Raw genomic sequence first — 21860 nt, forward strand, 5'->3', positions numbered from 1 at the left:
ATGATTTTTTTATTCTAAACCTTATCTGTCTTATTGGTGCTTCTGATGGTTGTCAGTTTTGTTTTCTTAAAAATGTTGTAGGTGTTTGTTTGTGTTTCTTTGTTACCTTCCAGGTGTACAGACATAAATACAAAAGCCACAAAACAAAACAAAAACTGCAACTTGTCTTACAACTTTTCTTCTTTTTTTCTTTTTTCTTTTTTCTTGGATTTTTTTTTTTTCTAGGAACATTAAGTCATGCTTGTTCAATGTTTTTCTCTTTGTGATATTTGGAACTTTAACATTGGACATGCTAACTTTTAGTGTCTGATATTTAACTTGTGGGATTTCTTTCACTAAACATGCATGTTCTGAACTTAAGGTGAATCTGATAACATACACCGCTGGACTCTGTAATGTGTGCTTACTGTAGAATGATGGACAATTTGTATGGAAATTGTCTGTATAAAACCTTCCTGACTGATGGGAAGAACCACATAGACAAAATAATAGAGCAACACAGCATGTTTTCCACCTAATCTTATTCAGTCCCTGAAGCACTGACGCATTAATGGCTTTCAATGGACCATCGATGTTTCAGACTGATGGTCACCAGACAATCAATCTAAATAATCAAAGCTTACATGCAAGTGACTGACTTTTTAAAAAGGTTGGTTGAAAGTGTTGGAAATAACAGGGGGAGAAACAGTAGATTCATTGCTATATGTATCTTGCACAGTTAGCACCCCCATCTTAAGAAATAAACAGGTACATATGAGAAAGAGTTCTTTCTATTGTGTGATTGAAAAGAAAGTATATATCATGTGGACCTGTAGGGAATACTGTCATTTCTGAAGCAACTAAAAAAATTCAGTCCATCATTCATTTCACATGCCATTGAAACTAAATTACAGAGTATATGAGTCTGGAAAGCTTCAATTCAAGATTCAATTCACCTTATCAGAAAGAGCATGTACCCTATTTAACTGTACCTGGAACTGGAACCTCTAGAAGTGGATATGAATATTTGAATAATAATGTAAGTTCATGTGGAGATATAAAAGCTGCAGATGTGTTATACAGCTTTTATGTGTGTGTTTTGTCCTTTGTCAGTGTTTTGCTCAATTTCTTTTGCAGAAACCCTGGCAAAGAGAAAAAAAAGACAAGTATGTTATGTTTCTTAATTTATTCATATCCACATATCCTTCCATAAAATGTCATAAAAACACCTACAGTAAGTAGAACTGTTTCATTTTCCAACATATTGCAAATGTTGCATATTTAAAAGATATTTTAATGTTTGGTGAATTCTGCTTTAAGATGATATGAAGAGCAAACATCGAAGAATCAAAAAGCAATGTTGCCATGAACACTTTGTTGCCACAAACCCATTATCCAAGTAGCAACGCGGTTTAAACCCAAAAAGTCAGAGTGGATCGTGAGGCCCTGCTTTCATGGTCTGCATTCATACTGAAAATCAAGATCAAGCGAGCTTTTGACCTTTTGCTCCCTGAGCTCGCCTTAGGACACCTGCATCACTGTCACAGTCAAACTCTTCACCTGCCACTGTCTGCAGAGTGGGTCAAGCCCGGGTGCCAAGTTACTGCTTTTTGTAAAGCACTTTGAATTGTCTTGTACATGAAATGTGCTATATAAATAAATTTGCCTTGCATTGCCGAATGCACAGCGATAACGTTGAGAAATCACCACCAGTGTTAGGGAGCCTTGTGGCAGTTAGGATTTCACAAATAATTGAAATTTTTAATAATATTTTTTGGTTCTTACAATTAAATGAACATGAATGTATAATAATTAAAATCTCTGCATGTTTGTAGATTGCATAGTGGATGTAAGTCATGCCTCTTCCAATCAGTGAAAAACCCAGCGTTTGCACTGGTAATGATCTGAGAAGATCCTAAAACATTTCTCTTTATTGTTTTAATTTTCTATTCACTATTTAATGGGCCACAGCTAAATGGCATTTCAATTTCAGAAACAGTTCCATTATGAGAAGAAATATACAACAAAACTGACAAATTATCAGCCAATAAAGCCATAAAAAACACAATGTATGCCTGAATGAAATATTCTGTGAATGAAAACAATTGAAGACATGGAAATCAATGAAGAATGTTTTGCTAAATGGTAGCAACATTTAAGTTCCCCAGATGAATCCAAAACAAGTGTAAATACACTAAATTAATATTAAATCTGTGTAAATGGTTGTTTCATTATTAGTTACGCAGTACGTTGTGTATTTGTTTATAGCTGTATGCTGCTGAAGAGCCTGCAAGAATTGTCTAAGCAGCTGCTCTATTATTAAGCTTTCAATAAGTCGGCATTTATACTTTAAGTTTCTTACAGCCTCTAATACTTTTTATAAAATTAAATTTCTAGTTCAGGTGTTCCATAATTGTGCTCCTAATCTCTTAGATCATTCATCATAAGTGGAAACACAACTTCTGTAATAACCAATTTCACTATTACTAGCGCAGCATGTTCTGTGTTTCCAGGCCTCTTTACTCTGCCCATAAGACTTCTGCACTGTCCTTCATTAGTTATGTTGGCAAATAGAGTATTTGAATGAATAATTTTCATTTTCTTACTGCAGCGACTGTGAAGAATTGTTGAATGTCAGGACGTGGTTGTGCTTAAGAAATACCTTCATTAGAAGACACCTTCGATAGACATGAAAATAGAAATAAAGCCAACAGTCCTTTGTATTGCAGTGCTATTGGCCAATGTGATTAATAAACTTTGAGTACTTGTTCGATAATGAGACATTGTGAAATTACATAATAACAGCCTTGGTGTGGACGAGATTACTGTGGTAGGTCGGTTTAGGACACCTCCAAGGCTGATTTTTCTGTTGTATACCATCGCTTTAACAGATTAATGAAATCATTTTATATCTCATATGTGGTAAAGGTTTATGAATGTTTGTGCTTTTTATTTATTGCGCTTTCTGCATGATTCTGAATTTCACATGACTCTTGTTCTTTTGTCAACATCCCCTAAATAAATGGTCATTTTTCTTCAGTCTGGTTTTGTCTGAGGTTTCTTATTTACCAATGAAAGGTCAGCTTTCTCTCCCACACAATCACCAAGTTCCTGCTCAAAGTAAAATAAAAAAAAAAGGTTTCTATGTTTCTATGAGAACAAAAACTGTAACCATGCACATCAACATGAAAGTCTGAAGAAGAAATTGTGTCTGGTGTGTCTTGTTTTATTCCACAGATCATCATACTATGGTAATTTTCCTTTGAGAAATTTGTTACTGAGACCACTGAACCTACCTACAGAGTTCAGTTTGTGGAGCTCAAAAACATGACAGGTTAATTAAGTCCTCGGTGTAAACAGCTTTCATACACTGTACACACTTAGTTTTTATTACTCATTAACTACCTTGGTCATCTTTCTCATTACACCTGCCAACCCTGTTCCGCTATCTACATTCAATCCTTTTTCAAAAAAATAGCCCAGAGAAATAGTTGCCCATATGTCCATCATCTGGCCATGTTTATTTTGTTTCTACTTATTATCTTAAAGAGGTTCTGTCAGTCAATTCCCATGTCTTTTTACTCAGTTATTCATCTGTTGTCCTCTAGCTATACGCTTGTCAAGACAGCCAAGAGGTTTTGCTCACCATTTTAACCAGTTTCTCCAAACGTTTCAGGAGCACTGACTGCTAAATTCCAGACTGGCTCCAGTCAGGAAAACAATAATGTGCTATGTTCGGAGGCCATCCAATGACATTGGAAGAAATTATGTATATACACATGGGAATGAGATAATTAGGATAATTAAGATAATTAAGATTAGGTCACGTTACTAATGAGATGACAACTTGTTCACATTTCAAACTGTGGTTGAGCAGCAGGTATGTCCTTCCAGGGTTAGAGAGGCAGGTTAAAGTAGACTGTTGCCAATTTTGTTAGATTTGTAGGTTTGAGGGAACAATAAAGCATGTCCACTCTCTTCTTGTCGTTTTGCAGCCCACTGTTCAGTTAGGCAAACCTAGTATGCTCATTTATATCTTTATAATTCATCCCAAGATTAATATAAGATTTTTAATGTGTCAGTGTCACCAGATGGGCTCTGTAGTTATTGTTGCATTACCAAAAATGGCACTTTTATGCAGTTTTTTGCACATTGTTTTGTACTGAAATGATAAAAACCTGCTGTACATACTTTGCAATGGAATTTGCAATCTTCTGATGTGCTCAGATGTATATATTAAAAGGCCTGTCAATATACTGGCCTCATCTATGGGACTACAAGCACGTGCATTCACCTTTTCACTTTAGGCTTCTATAACTCTGTCTCTGATTTATTTAGTCCCCCTCTAGCCTTTTTCAGTTGGTGTGAAATGAAGCACATAAGCTGTTGACAAAACTACTCATTCCAATTTTTGCCTCTTGTCATTTGCTTCTTGTAAAATATAAAATCAACCTCAAAATTTCAATAATTATGTACAAAGACTTGCATGGCCTAGCCTCCATGAGTACTGCACCCTTATTCAAACAATGGGTCTCTCTTATCTTTTTTATGCCTTCCTGGATCAATTTTTTTCCTGCTTTTGTGCTAAGCTTGTGAACTGTTTTCCTGCAGGCCTACTAAATCTGTGGTTTGCTAAGAGCCATTTTTATGAAGTAACACTAGAGATTCTGAGGAGATAGTGCAGACAGTTTGGCTTTTCCACATTTTCTGTTCACTGAGGATCAGAGGAAAGATTTCAGCTGGGAATCCACTTTCCTAAGTGAAAACAGCAGGGAGGACGTGAAGGGAAACAGCTCTCTTGATCCAAAATTGGGCTGGAGAAAAACTCTTACCAGCAAACACTGTAACAGCAAAATTGCTAACATTAATACATTCTCTCACTTGCTAACTTGATTGTTTCTTGTTGATTTCACATTTTTGTTACAAGATATTGTCCAATGTGAATCTAACATTGAGATGAAAGAATAAATTACTGTAGCCTCCAGCATACTCTTAAACATAATATGCAATGTCTTTTTAATCATCTAGGGCTGCACAATATCTAAAATTTTTTTTACCTTGATCATGACGTTAGCCTTCGTGATATACATACAACTGCCTAAATTATGGTAAATAGTCCCTTTACACATTTTAAGGAAGTAATGTTTCAAACAGCCGCATTTCCATTACAGTTTTTCACAAAAGAAAAGAAATATTTCTAAAATTCTGACAAAGTGCAACTGCAATTTGCAGGTGTTCCTATTGCATGGTGTTTGGTGCATTAGCCGTTATTCTTGGAAAATCTCGTCTCATGTAATTTCTAATTCTTTGTAAAACTTTGCATTTGGATGTTGTTTGCTATTAAGGATGGCAGCTATATTTTTTTCTTTAATTATCTGTAAAAAGATTTCCGTCTCCTCTTGCATCTACTCATACCGTGCCACCTTCACTTGAAATTAACTGGTCACATGACCCCTTATGTCTCATCCAGTGATGTGTAAATGCAAATCCAATACATTTTTGTGATATACTTCTATATCAGGTCTTGAAAAACCACCTCATGAGAGCGTAAAATCTTTTAAGCAATATTTAAGAGTTTTTTTTTTTTTTAAGTATTTAAATAAGAGAATTACCAGTTTTTTATTGCTATATTTATGTTTTGCGCAGTTCTAGGGGCAATAGAAACACACCAATAGGTGAATCAAATGGATTCTTACTGTCCTGGACGCCTGCTCCATGGCGCCACTGCTGTGAGTCCTAATATTACCTTGTAAAATGGCATGGATATCTGGACTGATAACATTAGAGAGTGGTCAACAGTTACTTATTATTTACTTGTTATTCTGCTTTTCATATTAGACAAACGTGCATTCATGTAAACTCTGCTTCATCTGACAGAAACTACTGAGTAGCTGACAATCCACACTGAAATATAAAACACAAATCTTATATTTCTTTAGTAACCTTTGATGAATATATATAATATATTATTTATATTATATTTCTTTACCAACTACAGCGTTAAACTTTTCCAAAGGCTGTCAGTTTTCTATTTTATCGCTAGTCTGTAGGTGAAAGGATGTCACTGTAAATGATCTATTTGTATTGATGACAAAATGATTTTTATTAAGAAAATGACTAAAGCGTTAGCTAAAACAATGCTACTATCGTTATTATAGCACAAGCAGCTTGAGGCTAACAACAGGTAGGACACAGAAAAAGCTATGTGCTATTAACCACACCATCTCCCTCACTCACCAGTCAATTTAATGCAATCTGTCATGATCTGAGTTTTTGGTTAAGGTTTTTATGCTATTATCATGTTTAATTCTGTTTTTCTTGTGTCATTTTGTAGATTTTCCCTGGTGTATTCTGTTGTTGCTTTCTGCTTTCTGTTTGATAGTACACCTGGTTTGATTTGCTCTTTCACTTCACCTGTTCCTCATTTGTCCTTCAGTGTATTTAAGCCCATTGGTTTCAGTTCCTCCTTGTCAGTTCATTGTTGTCTTTTTGCCTTTAGTCTTTAAGTTACACAGTCTTTGTGCCATGTTTCATCCATGTCATGTCACAGTCTTGCCTCCTTTGTGTTTTATTTTTGTAAGGGTAGGTTCTTCTTATTAAGACCTTGTTTTGCATCCATCTGCCTCCTGCCTTGACAAGCCTGCATTTGGGTCCACACCTCCACCTCACAACCCTGACACAATCAGGAAACTCGCACACTTCCACATGACAAATGAGTGTTGCTGTTAAACACATCATGCAACAACAACTGTACAGTATATAAATGCAATCTTAGTGTCTCTGCCTGCTGATTCATCATAACAAATATGAAAGAGCCCCATACTTCTCCCACCTCCACTCTGACTAACAAACAAGGAACATTTTATAATTATGTTGATTAGGGACTCAAATAATCATGTGCCTTTGAACATGATTGATCATACCAACAATGTGTGGTTGCTTTTTATTTTTTTGATTAGTGGATTTAACTGCATGTGTGACTCATCAGTAGCAAAAGAAAATCTCTTAGGCTGCATAATTAATTGGAACAAGGCTGAGGCTTTGATACCACTTTTCATATACAGTGCCAGTCAGAATGAATGGGTAGGTATGCCTAAACTTTTTACCTCAACTGCATGTTGGAGAAAGTTGGATTTAGGTGGATTTGTCAAAACATTGTATCCAGAAATCAGATTTAGGCTAGGCCTGAAGTTTACCCTTACTTAAAAGATTCAAGATCAAATAACCCCTTGAGCCCTGTTAACTTGTTTTCAGTATTTGTGTAAATGCTTGTATTTTGAATGATCTTTTTCCTGTAACTGGTTGTATCAAACATTTAGCTGACATTTTGCTGCTGACATATCTTACCCTTGATATGTTCTTAAGATAATTGTAGGCTGACTTGGTGATTCCCTTAATATGCTTTTCAAAGTTTAGGTCAATACACAGATTTCTGGCCTGGTTGGTGGTTTTTAGGTGTATAGATTGATATTCTGTGGTACCCTTTAATCATTCTCTTTGGCTCCAAAGACAATCATCTTCAAGATTTGTTTTTGTTTAATTGAAGAAAGTTCAGGTACATCAAATCATTAATCTCCTTAGTGCATTTACTAAAAGCCTGTACTGGGCCTCAGTCTACTGGTGACACTGTAGAATATAGATTGTACCTTTTTAGCAGAGGTATGATTACAGCTGTATTTAGCAGCTCTGGGAAGACGTCCGACATTAAAGACTATTTCACAATCTGTAACAGATCTGGCTCCAGAGTCTTTGAGACCTTTTTGAAAAATTACTGTGGGTAGGATGTCCAAACAGCAAGAGGAGGGGTTCGGCTGACGTAAGATGTTCCCCAGATCTTTGCTGTTAAAGGGATTAAACTGTGTCATGGTGTTAAAACTGGTTTTAAATGGACACAGTATATTTCCTGAACCTGCTGTTAATGAACCAACTACTTGGCTGATATTCTGGATTTTGTCTCAGAAGAATTTGGCCAACTCATTGCAGGCCTTGGTTGAATAAAGTTGAAGTGGTACTGACACAGGAGGATTTATTCACCTGCTGACAGTAGCAAACAAGGCATGGGCATTATGACAGTTTTTACTAATAATGTCAGATACAAAGGACTGTGTTGTATTCCTCATTTGGAAATTATAGCTTCAATTTAATTATATATTAATGAAGCTGGACTCTGCTACGTCACAAAATGACCTCATTGTAGGTTAAACTGATTTATAGTTGAAAACTGAATAAATGAAAACTGTTGCAAATAAATTTTAACAGTATCCATTTAAGGTGACAGTGATGTAACCATGATCTTTTTTTTTTTTAACTCAGTACAAGCATTTTTGATTTTTAACCCTAAACAAAATGAAGTTACTGCCGAGGAAACAGTAGGGGAAAAAGTTTTGGACTAACACGTTAGTCTGGGGGTTTCCCTGAAGTAGGATTTATAGAAAGTGTGGCTCATCAAAGTGGGAGTTACAATCCAACCGTCACTTAAATCAGTCCTCGCTGAGTTATCATGGAAATTTCTGCCGGTGAACTAACTTTATAATAAACTGATGCAGTGAGGCACCAAAGAGCATCTTTAAGTGTGAAATTGAAGTGATGTTTTTCATCTAATTTAGACACAAATTGCATTATTAATGTTCATTTATTTTGTCAGCAACTCATTGTTTATACCTTTTGTGAAGCAGTAGTTTTTCCACCAATAAAGAGGGGCTCTTTTTATTTTGCAAAATGGGACACAATTTGACAGCAATACAGTGGTTGTGTCCAAAAGCCTTTGTGTTTTTGCCCATATAATAAACCACAATTAATATCAGATTTTGACTGATTTTGACCAGAAGTTTATCTAATAAACATAATCTGCAAAATTTCCAGATCAAAATTAAACCCACGGGATCAGAAGACATTAAAAAAAGCAGTAAATCTCAATTTGCTGCTTACAATTGTTAATTTGTTATTGAGGAAGTAGTGAGGTGAACCATTCAGTGAGTCAGAGCTATCTTCAATTATTCTGCCTGAAACAGAAAACCCAAAGCAGCTGCTTTACATTACAGCTACTGGTGAATCATGTTTTTATTTATTTATTCTTTAAGGCAAAGTCAAGAAAGCATCATATCCATCACTTAATCTTTTTGTTATTTGCAAGTTTACAAGACAGTATAAAAGAAGATGAATGAGCAGCATCAGTAATCTAAAGGCAGCCAACCAGGGGAGCAGATAAGCCATTAAAAATCAAGTCACTTTCATAGGTAACAACAAAGTACATTGAATATTCCTCCAGTGAATATTAATCATCCAAACAAATTGCCCCCTATACCTTAAGTTCATGAAATAGCAAACTCAGAATGATCTGAATACAAGTAGGAAATGAGCAAAGAATAATGAGCATGACTAAATGGTCATGAATATTGTTCCATTGTATTCCAAAAGAGAAAGAGAAAAAATATTTATTTCTTAGTGTTAACTTAACTGTGAGAATTTCTACAATGTTGATAACATAAGCCACTGCTGCCATTCACATCAGGTTCCTTTTTCCCCATTATATCTGATGCCAAATAGATTGCAGATATTTGTCAGCATGACGTCAACAATCTGCTCCTCCTCCGATGGCTGGGTAGGAAAAGAGAAAGGATAATTTTCAGAAGAACAAAAAATATTACAGGAATGCTCTTAACAAATTCTGGTGCTGAGCACAAATTACCCAAAGGGCACTAAGACCGATTTCAATTTGTACTAATTTCATGTTTTTCATGCAATGTGAGATACTGACACCTGGAGTAAAGTAAAATTATTCTGGTTAGTGAGGACATATTTTGCTTTTGTACTGCAAAATTTTTAATTTAAAGAAAATTTAAAAAAAAAATCATGCTGGGAATAAAGACCGGCTGTTAAAATCTTGTTCCAGATAGACACCTTTTGATTACAAAAGATGCACAAGGTGCTATTGACAACCATTAAAACAAAGAAGTCATGATAAAGGCCATATTATCTGTATTCAGAGTGTATCAGTTACAGCTTATTAAAATTCATGACATAATTCAGCTGGCTGGAAACCCCAGCTTCTCTGAAGGTATTCCTTTATGTGATACTTTTGCAAATGGTTTAAATGTTGTCTATGAGTCTGCTTATTGCTATTCTGTTTTGCAATCAAATGAGGTCAGATGCATGTGTAAGTAAACCTCATGTCCTCAGTACAACATAAAACCTATTTTACATCTGACAGTTTAATTTTGTACTAATGACCTCAGGTTTGTTGTTACGCCTTTTTATTGCAGACAGCGAATTAGATTAAAAGTTAAAAAAAGGGGTGGGGGGATGATTGTTGGATTGTCAACAGTGATTGAAAAGCAGTCAGTTTTGGATAGTGTAGATTTAGTTCCTACCAAAAGAAACTGTGTTTTGCTGCTATTGACTTTGAGGAAATTGGCAGCAAACCAGGATTTGAGTTCAGTAAGACAGAGAGGGCGGAAGGGAGGTTGGAGTGTGGAATTTGGTTTAGTGGACAAATAGAGCTGGGATTAATCTGCGTAACAGTGAAAATTAATATATTTGTGGAATATATAACAAAGGAGAAAGGAGGTAGACAATGAAAAGAAGAAAGCCCAGGACTGATCCCTGGGCATGCCGGTGGTAACAGGGAAGGAATGAATCTGGTTAAGTTTCCAAGGCAAACAGATAGACGTGTGGTTTTCCAAAATCTAACAAAGCAGAGTTCATGAAAGTAATCAAAGCAGTTTCATTTAAATTAATTGTAGTGATGAAAAAATTAACTGTTAAATGATTTTTTTTCATGAACCTGTATTAAATGGTTGATGACTTGTATAAAGATATGCAGGTCTAAAAAAATTGAACAACAGATAAAGAAACAGAGTTGCATTAAATAACAAAAAGCTCTCACAAGATTTCAGCTCCATGCCTTGGAAACCTTAATCAAGTGTTTATACGGATTAATATGGTGGTAAAAAGTTCCACCAGGGGCATATCTGTGAGGTATTATAGGAACCTGTTCATCTTTGGATAGAAGCAATTAGTCTCCTTTCTCTGTTATTACTGGCTGATGAGATTGTGAATTAAAGCCAGGTACATCTGCATTAGGTTTACACAGACTTAACACGATTAGACCCCACTGTCTCTGGTAATTGGTGTTCCACCAGTTTCATATCAAGCTCTTATTAAAAGTAAACTTGTTATATGCATGTAACTTGCAGTCTCCACTACAAAATTCTAACAACTGTATGATGGTGATGTTAAACCTTCTTGGAAACTGGGCTTTATATTGATGGTCATGAGTTGTTTTTGGCAACTTAGCCACTGTCCCATTATTATTAAATTATTTGGCAACCTGCAGAGTGAAAACCCAATTTGAAAATCTAATTACTTGACATATTAACGCTTAATAATTTCCTTTAGAAAGTGTCACTAAAGGCATTTTCATTATCTGCACAAGCAGCAGGTAAGGAAAAAAATACACATCAACTGGGAGTCTAAACATGCACTGTGAAAATATATCTGTTAAAAAAGTTGAATAAACTTTAAGTAAGGCAACCAGCTGCAATTTTTTTTACTTTGTAAATTTTTTTCAGCCACTAATTTTGTTAGTAGGGAAGTCTGAATTCCATCCATCTGTTTTCTATACCCACTTATTCAAATTAAGGGTCGTAAGATGCTGGAACTTATCCCAATGGATGCCAGGCATACTAGGGAAGAGGCAGGGTTCACATCGGTCAGGTCACCTGTCTACTGCAGGGCCAACACAGAGACCAGAACCCCTTAGTTGAGTTTACTCCAAATAACTTTGAAGCTGGATGTCTTACTTTTAAAATCTCACCCAGCTTTTTTTTTCTTTGTACAGTGTGATTTGGTAATAAATCTTATGTGATCTGCTCTGCACCGCAGGGGTGTAAGTTCCCACCTGTTAAATTATATATTGTGTTCAGCAGCTATTAAATGATTTTGTCAATCAAAAAAATGAAGGAAAAATGAGCACAGTTTAGTTTATCAGAACTTTTGCACAATAAACAGCTGCCTGTTATGAGTTATGAGTCCTTAAAGATTGAACATTGGTTGATACTGAGTCTTAGTTCAGTGCTTACCTCTTGCAAACAGTTGCAAACTACACACTAAAAGTATATTACATTAAATATTTTTTTAAACAAAATAAACATGTAAAATTTAATATAATTTTTTTTTCTTAGAAAATGTAGCTAAATATTTAATAAGTATATTAAAAATATTGAAGTATATTTTAAATAATAAATATCAACAATATTACAGTATATTTGTTTTTCATCTACACAAACCTTTGTACACTTGGTGTAACACTGCAGAGGTAAACATCAGCTCTTACAAAAACTAAAACCAATCTTGAAATAAGCATATTTTATCAAATGGTAACTGTTCCTTTCTGAATTTAAACACAGTGTTTTGAGCCATGACAGTACTTAACACAGTGTGTCTGGGCTTCCCCACTGAAACATGCTACAAGTTGTCTCTGATTACCCCCCATCTCCCACTGAATCAGTGACTAGTGAGAAGAAACTGTTTTAATCATGTGGAAAAAAAAATTAAATAAAATAAAAAGCATGAAAAAAATAAGTGTTGGTTTATATGTAGTATTATCCTTGAATATTGATTGAGAAATAGTTTCCCAGATGTCTCTGAATTAATATGTTAGTAAGCCATTGGGTAATAATGCAATAAAAAGGCTGTATGCAATAAAAATCTTAGTGGATAGGTAAATTATGGATGAAGTGGAATTTTGCAGAGCACTGAAGCATAGAGCCTCGTTCTTAATCTTGGCAGAGCATGTGGTTTCCTTATACTTTCCCCACTCTTGTAATTCATCTGCTAATTTTGGATTATCTCTAGGAAAGAAATATGTCACTATTTAATATTTACATCAAACTGTCTGATAAATACAGTATCTTGGGGCTTGAAGAAGCTGTTAGCTAGTTAGATTCATAAAGATGCCCTGGAAAGTAAAAATGGGAGTTCTGCTAAATATAAGAAAATTTTACTAACTAGATCAATTTTTCATCCAAAGTTGAATAGGTAAAAACAGAAATATCTCAAAGACAATTGGATAAAAACTGGTATCTTCTGTTTTAAAACAGGAAAGAAAGGACGTAATAGAAAGTAATGTTTTGTCATATTACCTTATGATGCTTTTGTTCTTCATTTAATGCTACAAGAATAACTGAAACGAAGAGGTTTAGCAACACAAACGTCATGAACACAATGCAGGAACCGAACAGTAATCCACCGAGCAGAGGGTTGCTGTCCAAGACCTAAAAAAACAGCACATCAGTAAACAACTTTTGATTTTGTGAATTACATTTATGTATCTTGGGTAGAAATTCAGCAGTTTGCCTTGTTTCCCAGACATGGGTTATTGATAGTAGCTGAACTGATGTTAAATAGGTCTAAATTACTTGTATTCTTTTAATGAAGCAATGCAGAGCATAATGGTTATTCTCCCCTCAAAACCTGTGTCCGTGTTGATGTCCTTGTTCTTGCTGCCTGTCAAGTCCACACACAATTAGACACAGAGGGATCCACTATACCCTTAGTGGACTGGTATCACACTCTTGTCCTCAAGGGCTGCTTTCCTGCAGTTTTTTTATTTATTTTTTTTTGTTTTCCTGCTCAAACAGACCTGACTGAGGACTGGGGTTTGACACCCCTGCCATATGGATTGGTACAGGTAGTGCACAAGTAGACATGGCTACTATGAATATGATTTTTCTCAAAACAGAGAGACAGTGTCAGTAAAAATGCCTTTTTAAAATAGTTTTTTACTCTTAAACAGTTTAAATACCAAATGTGTATTTATAGAATCTGTTTTTTTTTTTTTTTAATCAGGCATTAAGCAAAAACCAGTGTGTCCTATTTATCTATTGGACCCAAAAAGTGATGAGGCTGCTTTTCTTTGGTCACCCCACTTCTACACAGTAAAGAAAGAAAAAGTATTGGGTTTATCTTATCTGCCATATTATTCAACTAGAGCAGGGTTATAAAGTCGGTCCTATGAGGGCCTCAATCCAGCAGGTTTACAATGTATTCTTACTTCATCACACCTAAATCAAATTAAATGGATCTAACAGCCTGTCAAGTTTTGCACAATGAGTCACTAATTTGAATCAGGTGTGTAGAAGAAGGGACATGTGGAAACCTGCTCTGAAACTATGACAAATGGAGGCTTCATAGCTGTTGTCAAATATTTCTGACATATTGCGATATTGTGTTATTCTTTAAGGTACAACAATATTCAACACTGTAAAAGAGGCCAGAAATCCATGTCTACGAAAGCAGTGATAGAAAAAAGCAGACCACTCACCTCATCATAGTTAAAGATGCCAATCTGCAAACCGACGATGGTCAGAAAAGAATCTGCAAAGGTTTTATAGGATGAAATCTCCCAGCCATAAATCATGTTGCTCTAGAAAGATAATGAACATTATATCAGCACAAAGACCCTTCAAGTCATTTATCTCTATCACCATTTATAGTTTTGGTTTAAAGGATAATTTTGCTGGTAATGGGATGTAACCACTGAATTTGTATATCATAAACAAGAAGGGACTTATACTTTAATGGTTCAAATTAGGGGAATGAATTTATGGATATGTTATGGCTATATTAAAAAAAAACAATAAAACAAAACTTTATAACCACAACCATCCCTTCAAACTAACAACATGTCTGAGGTCAGTTGTGAAGTATTCTTGCAGTGAACAGACCAAATTTCAATATATTTAAAAAACTTTTGTCATTGTTATTATCATAAGATGGTATAGTATGGTATGGTACATAAATGGTTAACTACTTGTGTCTGTTTCCACATAAGGACATTAAGTGGGAGCTCTTTGAACAACCAGACATGGAGCACCATACCAACACAGTCCTGTGCTACATCAATTTCTGCACAGAGACTGTGACTTAAAAAAAACCTTGCTTCACCAACAATGTGCACCAGCTGCTCAGAGCCAGAACACAGCACTGAGATCTGGAGACAGGGAGGTGTACATGAGGGTCAACTTATCCAGAGGCATCAAGACCGCAAAAAGGCAGTACAAACAGCACATCCACTGTAAATGCAAACATTTTCCTGACAAAGATGTACAATTAAACTTAATTCATGTTAGTACTATGTACTTGGTTTTTCTGGGTTTGTACAACACCTGTATACCCTGTACGCGTCCATTTCCAGTGAGTGCGCATGTGCCAGTGGTAGCGGCAAATAAGAAAAAGATGAAGCTACTGGAAACACGATTCAAACTCATGCTAGCGGTTGTGCAGGCAGTGCCTCGGCCATCCAGAAGGCTGTCTCTGTTGATTTCAGTTTTCAGTTTAAGTTTAATGGGTTTTTTTTTTTTTTTTGGAATCTCGTCAACATAATTTAACTTTCGGAGCAAGAGAAACCAACAACTCCAACTTTATGTGACTGTTGGCATGTTCGCCTGTGTTCACACAGCTCAACGCAGCTCAACATTAGCGCATCTGAGTTTAGTGTTTTGGTTTGGTGTGGTCTGGTTCTGGGCAGCAGTTAATGTGTTCTCCATCTCCACAGCTAGAACTCAGGTGTGAAAATAACTATAGGTTTTCCTTCAACGACATCGGTCTTTCACGCATATTTTACTTAAATATGAACTCCCATTAACTTGGGCTAACAGGTAAAGATTTGATTGACACTAATGTTGAATCATTTGACTGAATAATTACAGTATTTTGTTTAATGCTTAACGCTTGGCACTAACTAGTGACTTTACCCAGTGTGTCTTACTTCTTGCAGGTAGTATGAGACCCTGATAAATACTAAAAACATCACACAGCAGACCGAGGACAAGGTTGGTATTGCTTGCATATAGAAATGTAAAAATGCTAGTAATATTAATTAGTAATGCTTATCCTTAAATAATACATTTTGTTTGAATAAGGTATTTTTCTTTTTCTTTTTTTGTTGTTTCCAAAAGACATTCAGATCAGTTTTTTATCAAGTGTCTACTGGATGAGGGATGCAGTTGTAGTGGAGTGAGATTTTCTCACTTCAGTTTCCTCACTCACATTGCCATTGCAAGGTGTAATGCATATGGCACTGATTGCTGGGTGGAGTAGAGCACCTTTATACCTGGGCAGGTATTTGTCCCTGCAGTAGGTGCTGAATGCTGACAGGACGGGTGCCAGAGTTAACATCTCCCCTGCAATCGAAAGTGCCATGATTCTCTGTCCTCTTCTGTTGGGGCTCTGGCAGCCTTTGGTAGTTACTGCTGATTGTTTCTCCACAGCACTGCGGTCCACTGGCTGTCCAGGCCGTGTTGAATACCACATACCATGCAATCCATCCAGACCTGCTGCAGTACTCCTGGCCTTTTTTCCTCTCCCTATGGGAGGGGGGTGCAGCTACGGGTAAGACAGCATTTGCTCTGCAGGCAGAGCAGAACATTAATCCAGGTAATAACACGGTCTCTTTCTCTTTTAGATACGGGGATTAATGCGTCCCAAGCTATGTGTGTGAATACCCTGCTGTTTTATCTCCGCTTGGTTTCCTGCCCGCTCTTCCAATGCATCGGTGGGTGGAGACAAACTTCTGCAATTGACACTTCGCTCTTGCACCGTACTGAGGGTAAAGCACGGACTGATCATTATTGTGGGTGCAGCCCAGGTTGTAATATATTTTGGGTTTCTTTTTGGTTGCCTGCTTCTAATTTTGATTTAATTAAAGCATGTTCTGTCGCATGTTTAACCCTTTTTTTTTTTTTTTTTTTTTTGTTACAGGGCTGAACGCACCCACATGATCTTAACCCCATCATATAGGGTTACTCAGAGTTTGTCAGGTTTTAGATGGTTTAATTGTGATTTGATAAATTGTTAAATTAGAGATTTAATTATTGTATGGGAACCCATCTGCCCTGGTGCATTTTTATTTGGACCGATCTTTTAATATTAGGTTTTCTGGGGGTTTGCCACCCACAGATGCCGATGTCACTTTTAATAATTTTTTTTTTTTTTTTTTTTTTTTTTTTTTTCTTCTTAATACATAAATCCTTTGTTTGCACCACGCCAAACAGTGGACATGTAGGTATTGCACTTTTGTCTCAACAGCTGGCCTTGCTTTGGAAACATTAGAGATTAAAGCATGGGGGCTTCACAAGAACCTTCTCAATTCCATGTCTCTCAGCAGTGTATTTGCACATTCAAATTGTGTAATTCCCTGAAGATTCACTTGTCCAGATTTCACTCACAGGCAACCACTGAAAAATATGTTCAAACATTTAATTGTCAAGTGTATGATTTTAATGAGCCCTGAAATGAGAATTTTTACTCAAGCATCTGAAGTTGATGCAAAAAGTGCAGTGCCCACTATACGGATTGCGACTTTGAGAAATCTTTTCTACTTTTAACACAAGTAGAAATCACAAGTTTTCTACATCTCTGAAATTTAAACCAGGAATGGTCGTGCAGCTCTGTGACACTGAGGAGAGCGCTTCTGGCCCAGCTGAACTTTTCCCAGCTGAAGATTTCACTAGTATGAAGGAAGAGGAGCTGACAGATCTTGGGGTTGATGATGGTGAACTTCACTCTCAGCTTGAGCATAATTTAGCCTCACTTTTCCTGAAAATGCAGGCAATCCTGAACATATCCAAAAATGCTCTCCAAGAAATTGCCTAGCACAGTGTTTCTCAATCCTGGTCCTCGGGGGCCACTGCCCTGCATGTGTTCTTTCCAACTCCAGTACACCTGATTCAGATTAATTGAACTGCTCGTCAAGTTCTTTGCAAGCTTGCTAACGAGTCATCCATTTGAGTCAGGTGCGTTAAAGATGGACAACTCTAAAACATGCAGGGCAGTGGTCCCTGAGGACCAGGACTGAGAAACACTGGTCTAGCAAATAGGACAGAAATTTCAACTTTCACGACCACTGTTTTCTGTGATGGAGATAGACGCTATAATCCTGATATTGATAATGCTGTTAAGGAGGTAGTATTTGCAGTGACTAAATGTCGTTTTTTTTTTTTTTGTTTTTTTTTTAAAACACCCATCAGAGGGTCGCTTTTAATTGCCAATCGGAGAGCAGCTTGCATAGCAAAAGAATTTCCTGTCTGGAGTTTGTCACTGACAAGCAGGATCAAAATATAGTTTACATCCCGCCACTTAAAATGTTTCAGGCTCTGAGCAAAGATGTTTTAGACCACACGTGTTAAGCTCAAGGTCTGCTGGCCACATCTGACCCATGAATAAATTATTTTTGGCCCACATGATATTTAATCACTATTAGAGCTGGTCTGTTGAAAGAACGGACGCACTACCATAATACCACAAATCCCACAATGCACTGCCAGCGCGTTGCCACGTCAAACACGGCCCGCGAGCGCAAACCTTGCTCGTTCTCTAGCAGCCTTACTGAGCTGCTCACCTTTGTCAATAACCCTTCTCCCCAAAAAATGGTTAAACGAAAAGTGGACATAGAAAACAGAATATGTTGTGGATGTGAAGGACAAAGCTGTGTCTCTTCTGTGTGGAGACAGTTTGGCTATAATAAAAGAAAACAACGTAAGAAGATACTTTGAAACGAAACACCGCAACAGATAAAACCATCTGGACAGGAAACTAAGGCTCCAAAAAATAGATAAGTTATTAACCCTTTAAGGCAAGGGTTTTTAAAAAGTTTTAAGGCAAACTGTACTAACTTTATTTATATAGCATCTCTCAATATATAAATCACAAAGTGCTTCACAAAGGCCAGTAATGTAAAAAACAAACAAACCAAACAGACCAAAAGTGCTCACTGTTCAGCTATAAATCAATATAACAGCAAGTTCTCATTGAGCTCAGTGAAGTCAAATAGAACAAAACTTTTTTTATGCTTTGTCCTGCACCTTGGGACTAACGATCTTCATCGGGAGAGGAAAAGTTGAAATTCACTTCGTAGAGGATGGGGGTCATTGTTAAAAAGTGATGAAGCCATCCTCGTACCTGTTTAGTATACAGGGAGGCTGGACAAGACTGTGATTCACCAATCAGATGACAGAACCATCTCCCTATTTGGTTCAGTAAAGCCTGGTACACATATAAGGATTTTTGGGCTGTTTTTTGCCTCCTCCCAACCACGGATGGCAAATGCCCAATTATCATGAGTCTTACAAGATTTTTCTGTACAATTATTATTTGGTCTGAGGTGTGTTACGATTAGATTTGTCCCAATAATCGTCTCCAAAACATGTTCAATATTTACGACCCGATTTCTGAGGAAAGCTGACAACTCTTGAATTGTGACTGCGTGGATGGTGACGTAGGCCGGTATGAAGACGATTAATTAAAGTCTTGCAAATGTAGCGCCCTCTACTCGTCTGTTGGGCCTGTATCCAAACTGCATGGAATCCAGCTCATGTTCAGTTTCCTTCAAGATCACGTTCCTAACAAGTTTTTCAAAGACTTTCATCACAACTGAAGTGAAAGCAACAAGCCTGAAGTCATTCAGAACTTTTGGATGACTGGATTTAGGGACAAGCACAAGAATAACATCTTTCCAAAGTGAGGGCACGTGCTATGTTTGCAAGGACTTAAAAATAACCTGAAATACATAACGGAATTCTTTATCACAAGATTTAATTAGATAACCACTAATATTATCAGGACCATGGCTTTTGTTCACCTTCATGGTATGAAAGACCTTTTCCACATCGCTGTGTTCAATGATGAAGTGCTGAGTGTCCTTCAGTTCCTTTGATAGTTTAAAAATGCCCTTGCTAAAATCAAAGCAAATAAAATGAGCATAAAAACTATTAAGAGCATTTGCAAAATCTGAATGAAAACCACCTAAAATGATCTGGCTGCTGCTCTGGAGATTTTGAAGGCCTGGAATGGTTGTTATACATGTCCAGGCAGAACCAACGTTGTTTGTAGCCTTTTTACTTTCAAGAAGGGTTTGTAGCTCTGTTTTGCTTTCAGAATCTTAATGTTTAAGTCTTTGGTGGCTGACTAAAAGTCAGAGACAGTCCCTTCTTTGAAAGCCAGCTTCTTTTTCTTTTTCTTTTTTCAGTATGATGCTTTTGGTGACCCATGGTTTATTATCGGGGTACACTTTAATACATTTACAATATAAAATCATGTCTTTGCAGTAAGCGGCATAAGAGCTGGTGATATCCACCAGTGTTATGATCAGTGTCCTAATGCTCTGGTGCTCTGAAAGCTCTTTAGGCTTTTTAAATAGCTCTGTAATTTAAAATGTGGTATAGAGACAATGCCAGAATTCTTGGTCCGGGTCAAAATGGACCCTGGCTATGAAGGCACAAAATATGAACTGTCTGTAAGGGATAAGAATGAAGAGCTCATGGCCACTTACCATCACAGATTATTTCCCCTCAAGTCCAAAAGTTGCTTTGTCTTTCCAGTTTTTTGTATTAGTGATGCTTAGCATCAGCAACTGTGCAACCAGGGGTTCTGCTCTGTGTTAAACCCCAGGAGAGCATGCAGAAGAGGATGATGGTGTGATATCACTAATTTGCCTGCGTATCGACTGATGGCTAAAACACAGTGCAGTTACAACCCCTGTAGGGTTGGAAGTTGGAAGAACGTGGTGTGATATATTTGATATGTATGGAACAAGATGGGAGCATTCATGAATTAATATCTTGCTTGTGGCATGACCAAACGAAAGTTATATCCTCTGCATTTCACCCTAATCACTTCACTAAAGTTGTTAAAGTGATATGTTTAGATTAACATTAATTGCATCCTTTTTCTTTCTGGGGACTCCTGCAATCTCCTCATGGAAGGTTCCCAGTTTGTACTGACAATCATAGTAGGGATTGGGCTTATGCTAAGTAATGCAAAGGGCTAGCTTTTTACCACCCCACATCTGACTCCTTAGAATGATGTTAAGCCTTCAGAAACTTTCAGTGTTCAAAGCTTTAAGAGACATGACAAAGACTTGGATCTGCTATAAAGTAGTTTCTAAATAGTATGATGTGAGTCTAAATGAGATACTTCATATTTGTTATTCATTCTCAGGACTTATAAAAAATAAAATAACTTTAAATGTTTTGATCTCTGACATTTAATTGTCTCAGCTATCTTTTAAGGAGAAAATGGTATCTCATGTAACTAATAAGAACTTGTAAGACTGATGCATTTAAACAGGAAGGTCTTGATAAATGTGTGAGGTACTCACTGCTATGGAGTATGCCACAAACACGATGGCAATGATCACAAGAAAACTGGATATGTCATTCCAGGCCCGCTGCAGTGCAGCGGTCATCATGTTAATTTTGGGGTTCAGTCTGAGCAGGTGCCACAGTTTGACGGTGGAGAGAAGGATGAGGAAGGCGATCAAATACTGAAGCAGCAAATCGGCCATGGCTGTGTCATAAAAACTGACGAACCTGCATGAAAGGTAAAAATGTTTCTATCAAAAGTTGGAATAAAATGATTGAGTATAAACGTATGAAAGAAGCGAGCACAGGTTTTCATGCCCTAACAACCAGAACCTAAAGTTTATTGCAGTGCATTGTACGTTAATCTCACTGGTCTTTGTGGTTTTGGTAGTAAGTCATATCATTGTTCCCAAGCAGGGCTCTCTTGATAAAGAGGGCAACAGCACTCCAGCTCAGTAGGATGATACTCAGCTCCAGAAGGTTCCACTTGTTTCTGAAGTAAAGCCAGCGCTGCTGCTTCAGTAATTTACCCTTTTCACAAAAAGAGATCAGAGCAAATGCATTACCACTTGTAGTGCAACAGGGGGTCAGACTGTGTTTAAGCTTCAGCAGTAATGCAAGAAAAAATATGTTGGAAGCCTTGTTGAAAATTGCCTGCAAAAGACTGAAAAAAATTATTTATACCCCCCCCCCCCCCCCCCCCTCCATAATTTGAAACAATTTGCAGAAGTAATGTTAAAA

At 36.8% G+C, this 21860-nt stretch overlaps 1 protein-coding gene across 2 annotated transcripts in view; it reads right to left on the reverse strand.

Annotated features, from left to right (window-relative positions):
- Positions 1-9032: 9032 nt before the first annotated feature.
- Positions 9033-21860, reverse strand: part of LOC121650877 (polycystic kidney disease protein 1-like 2) — a 49441-nt gene continuing 36613 nt past the window's right edge. Inside the window, exons 36-40 of one of the 2 annotated variants that reach the window (XM_042002661.1) lie at positions 21490-21650; positions 21137-21347; positions 14303-14404; positions 13122-13253; positions 9033-9576 (exon numbers count right to left, since the gene is read on the reverse strand). In XM_042002661.1, coding sequence (XP_041858595.1) covers positions 9487-9576; positions 13122-13253; positions 14303-14404; positions 21137-21347; positions 21490-21650 — 696 coding nt within the window. In that variant the 3' untranslated portion in view covers positions 9033-9486. Of the gene's footprint in view, positions 9577-13121; positions 13254-14302; positions 14405-21136; positions 21348-21489; positions 21651-21860 lie in introns of those variants that run through there. The other variant, XR_006012349.1, reaches the window with a different exon arrangement.

The sequence above is a fragment of the Melanotaenia boesemani genome, chromosome 12, assembly GCF_017639745.1.
Source record: "Melanotaenia boesemani isolate fMelBoe1 chromosome 12, fMelBoe1.pri, whole genome shotgun sequence".
Classification (NCBI taxonomy): domain Eukaryota; kingdom Metazoa; phylum Chordata; class Actinopteri; order Atheriniformes; family Melanotaeniidae; genus Melanotaenia; species Melanotaenia boesemani.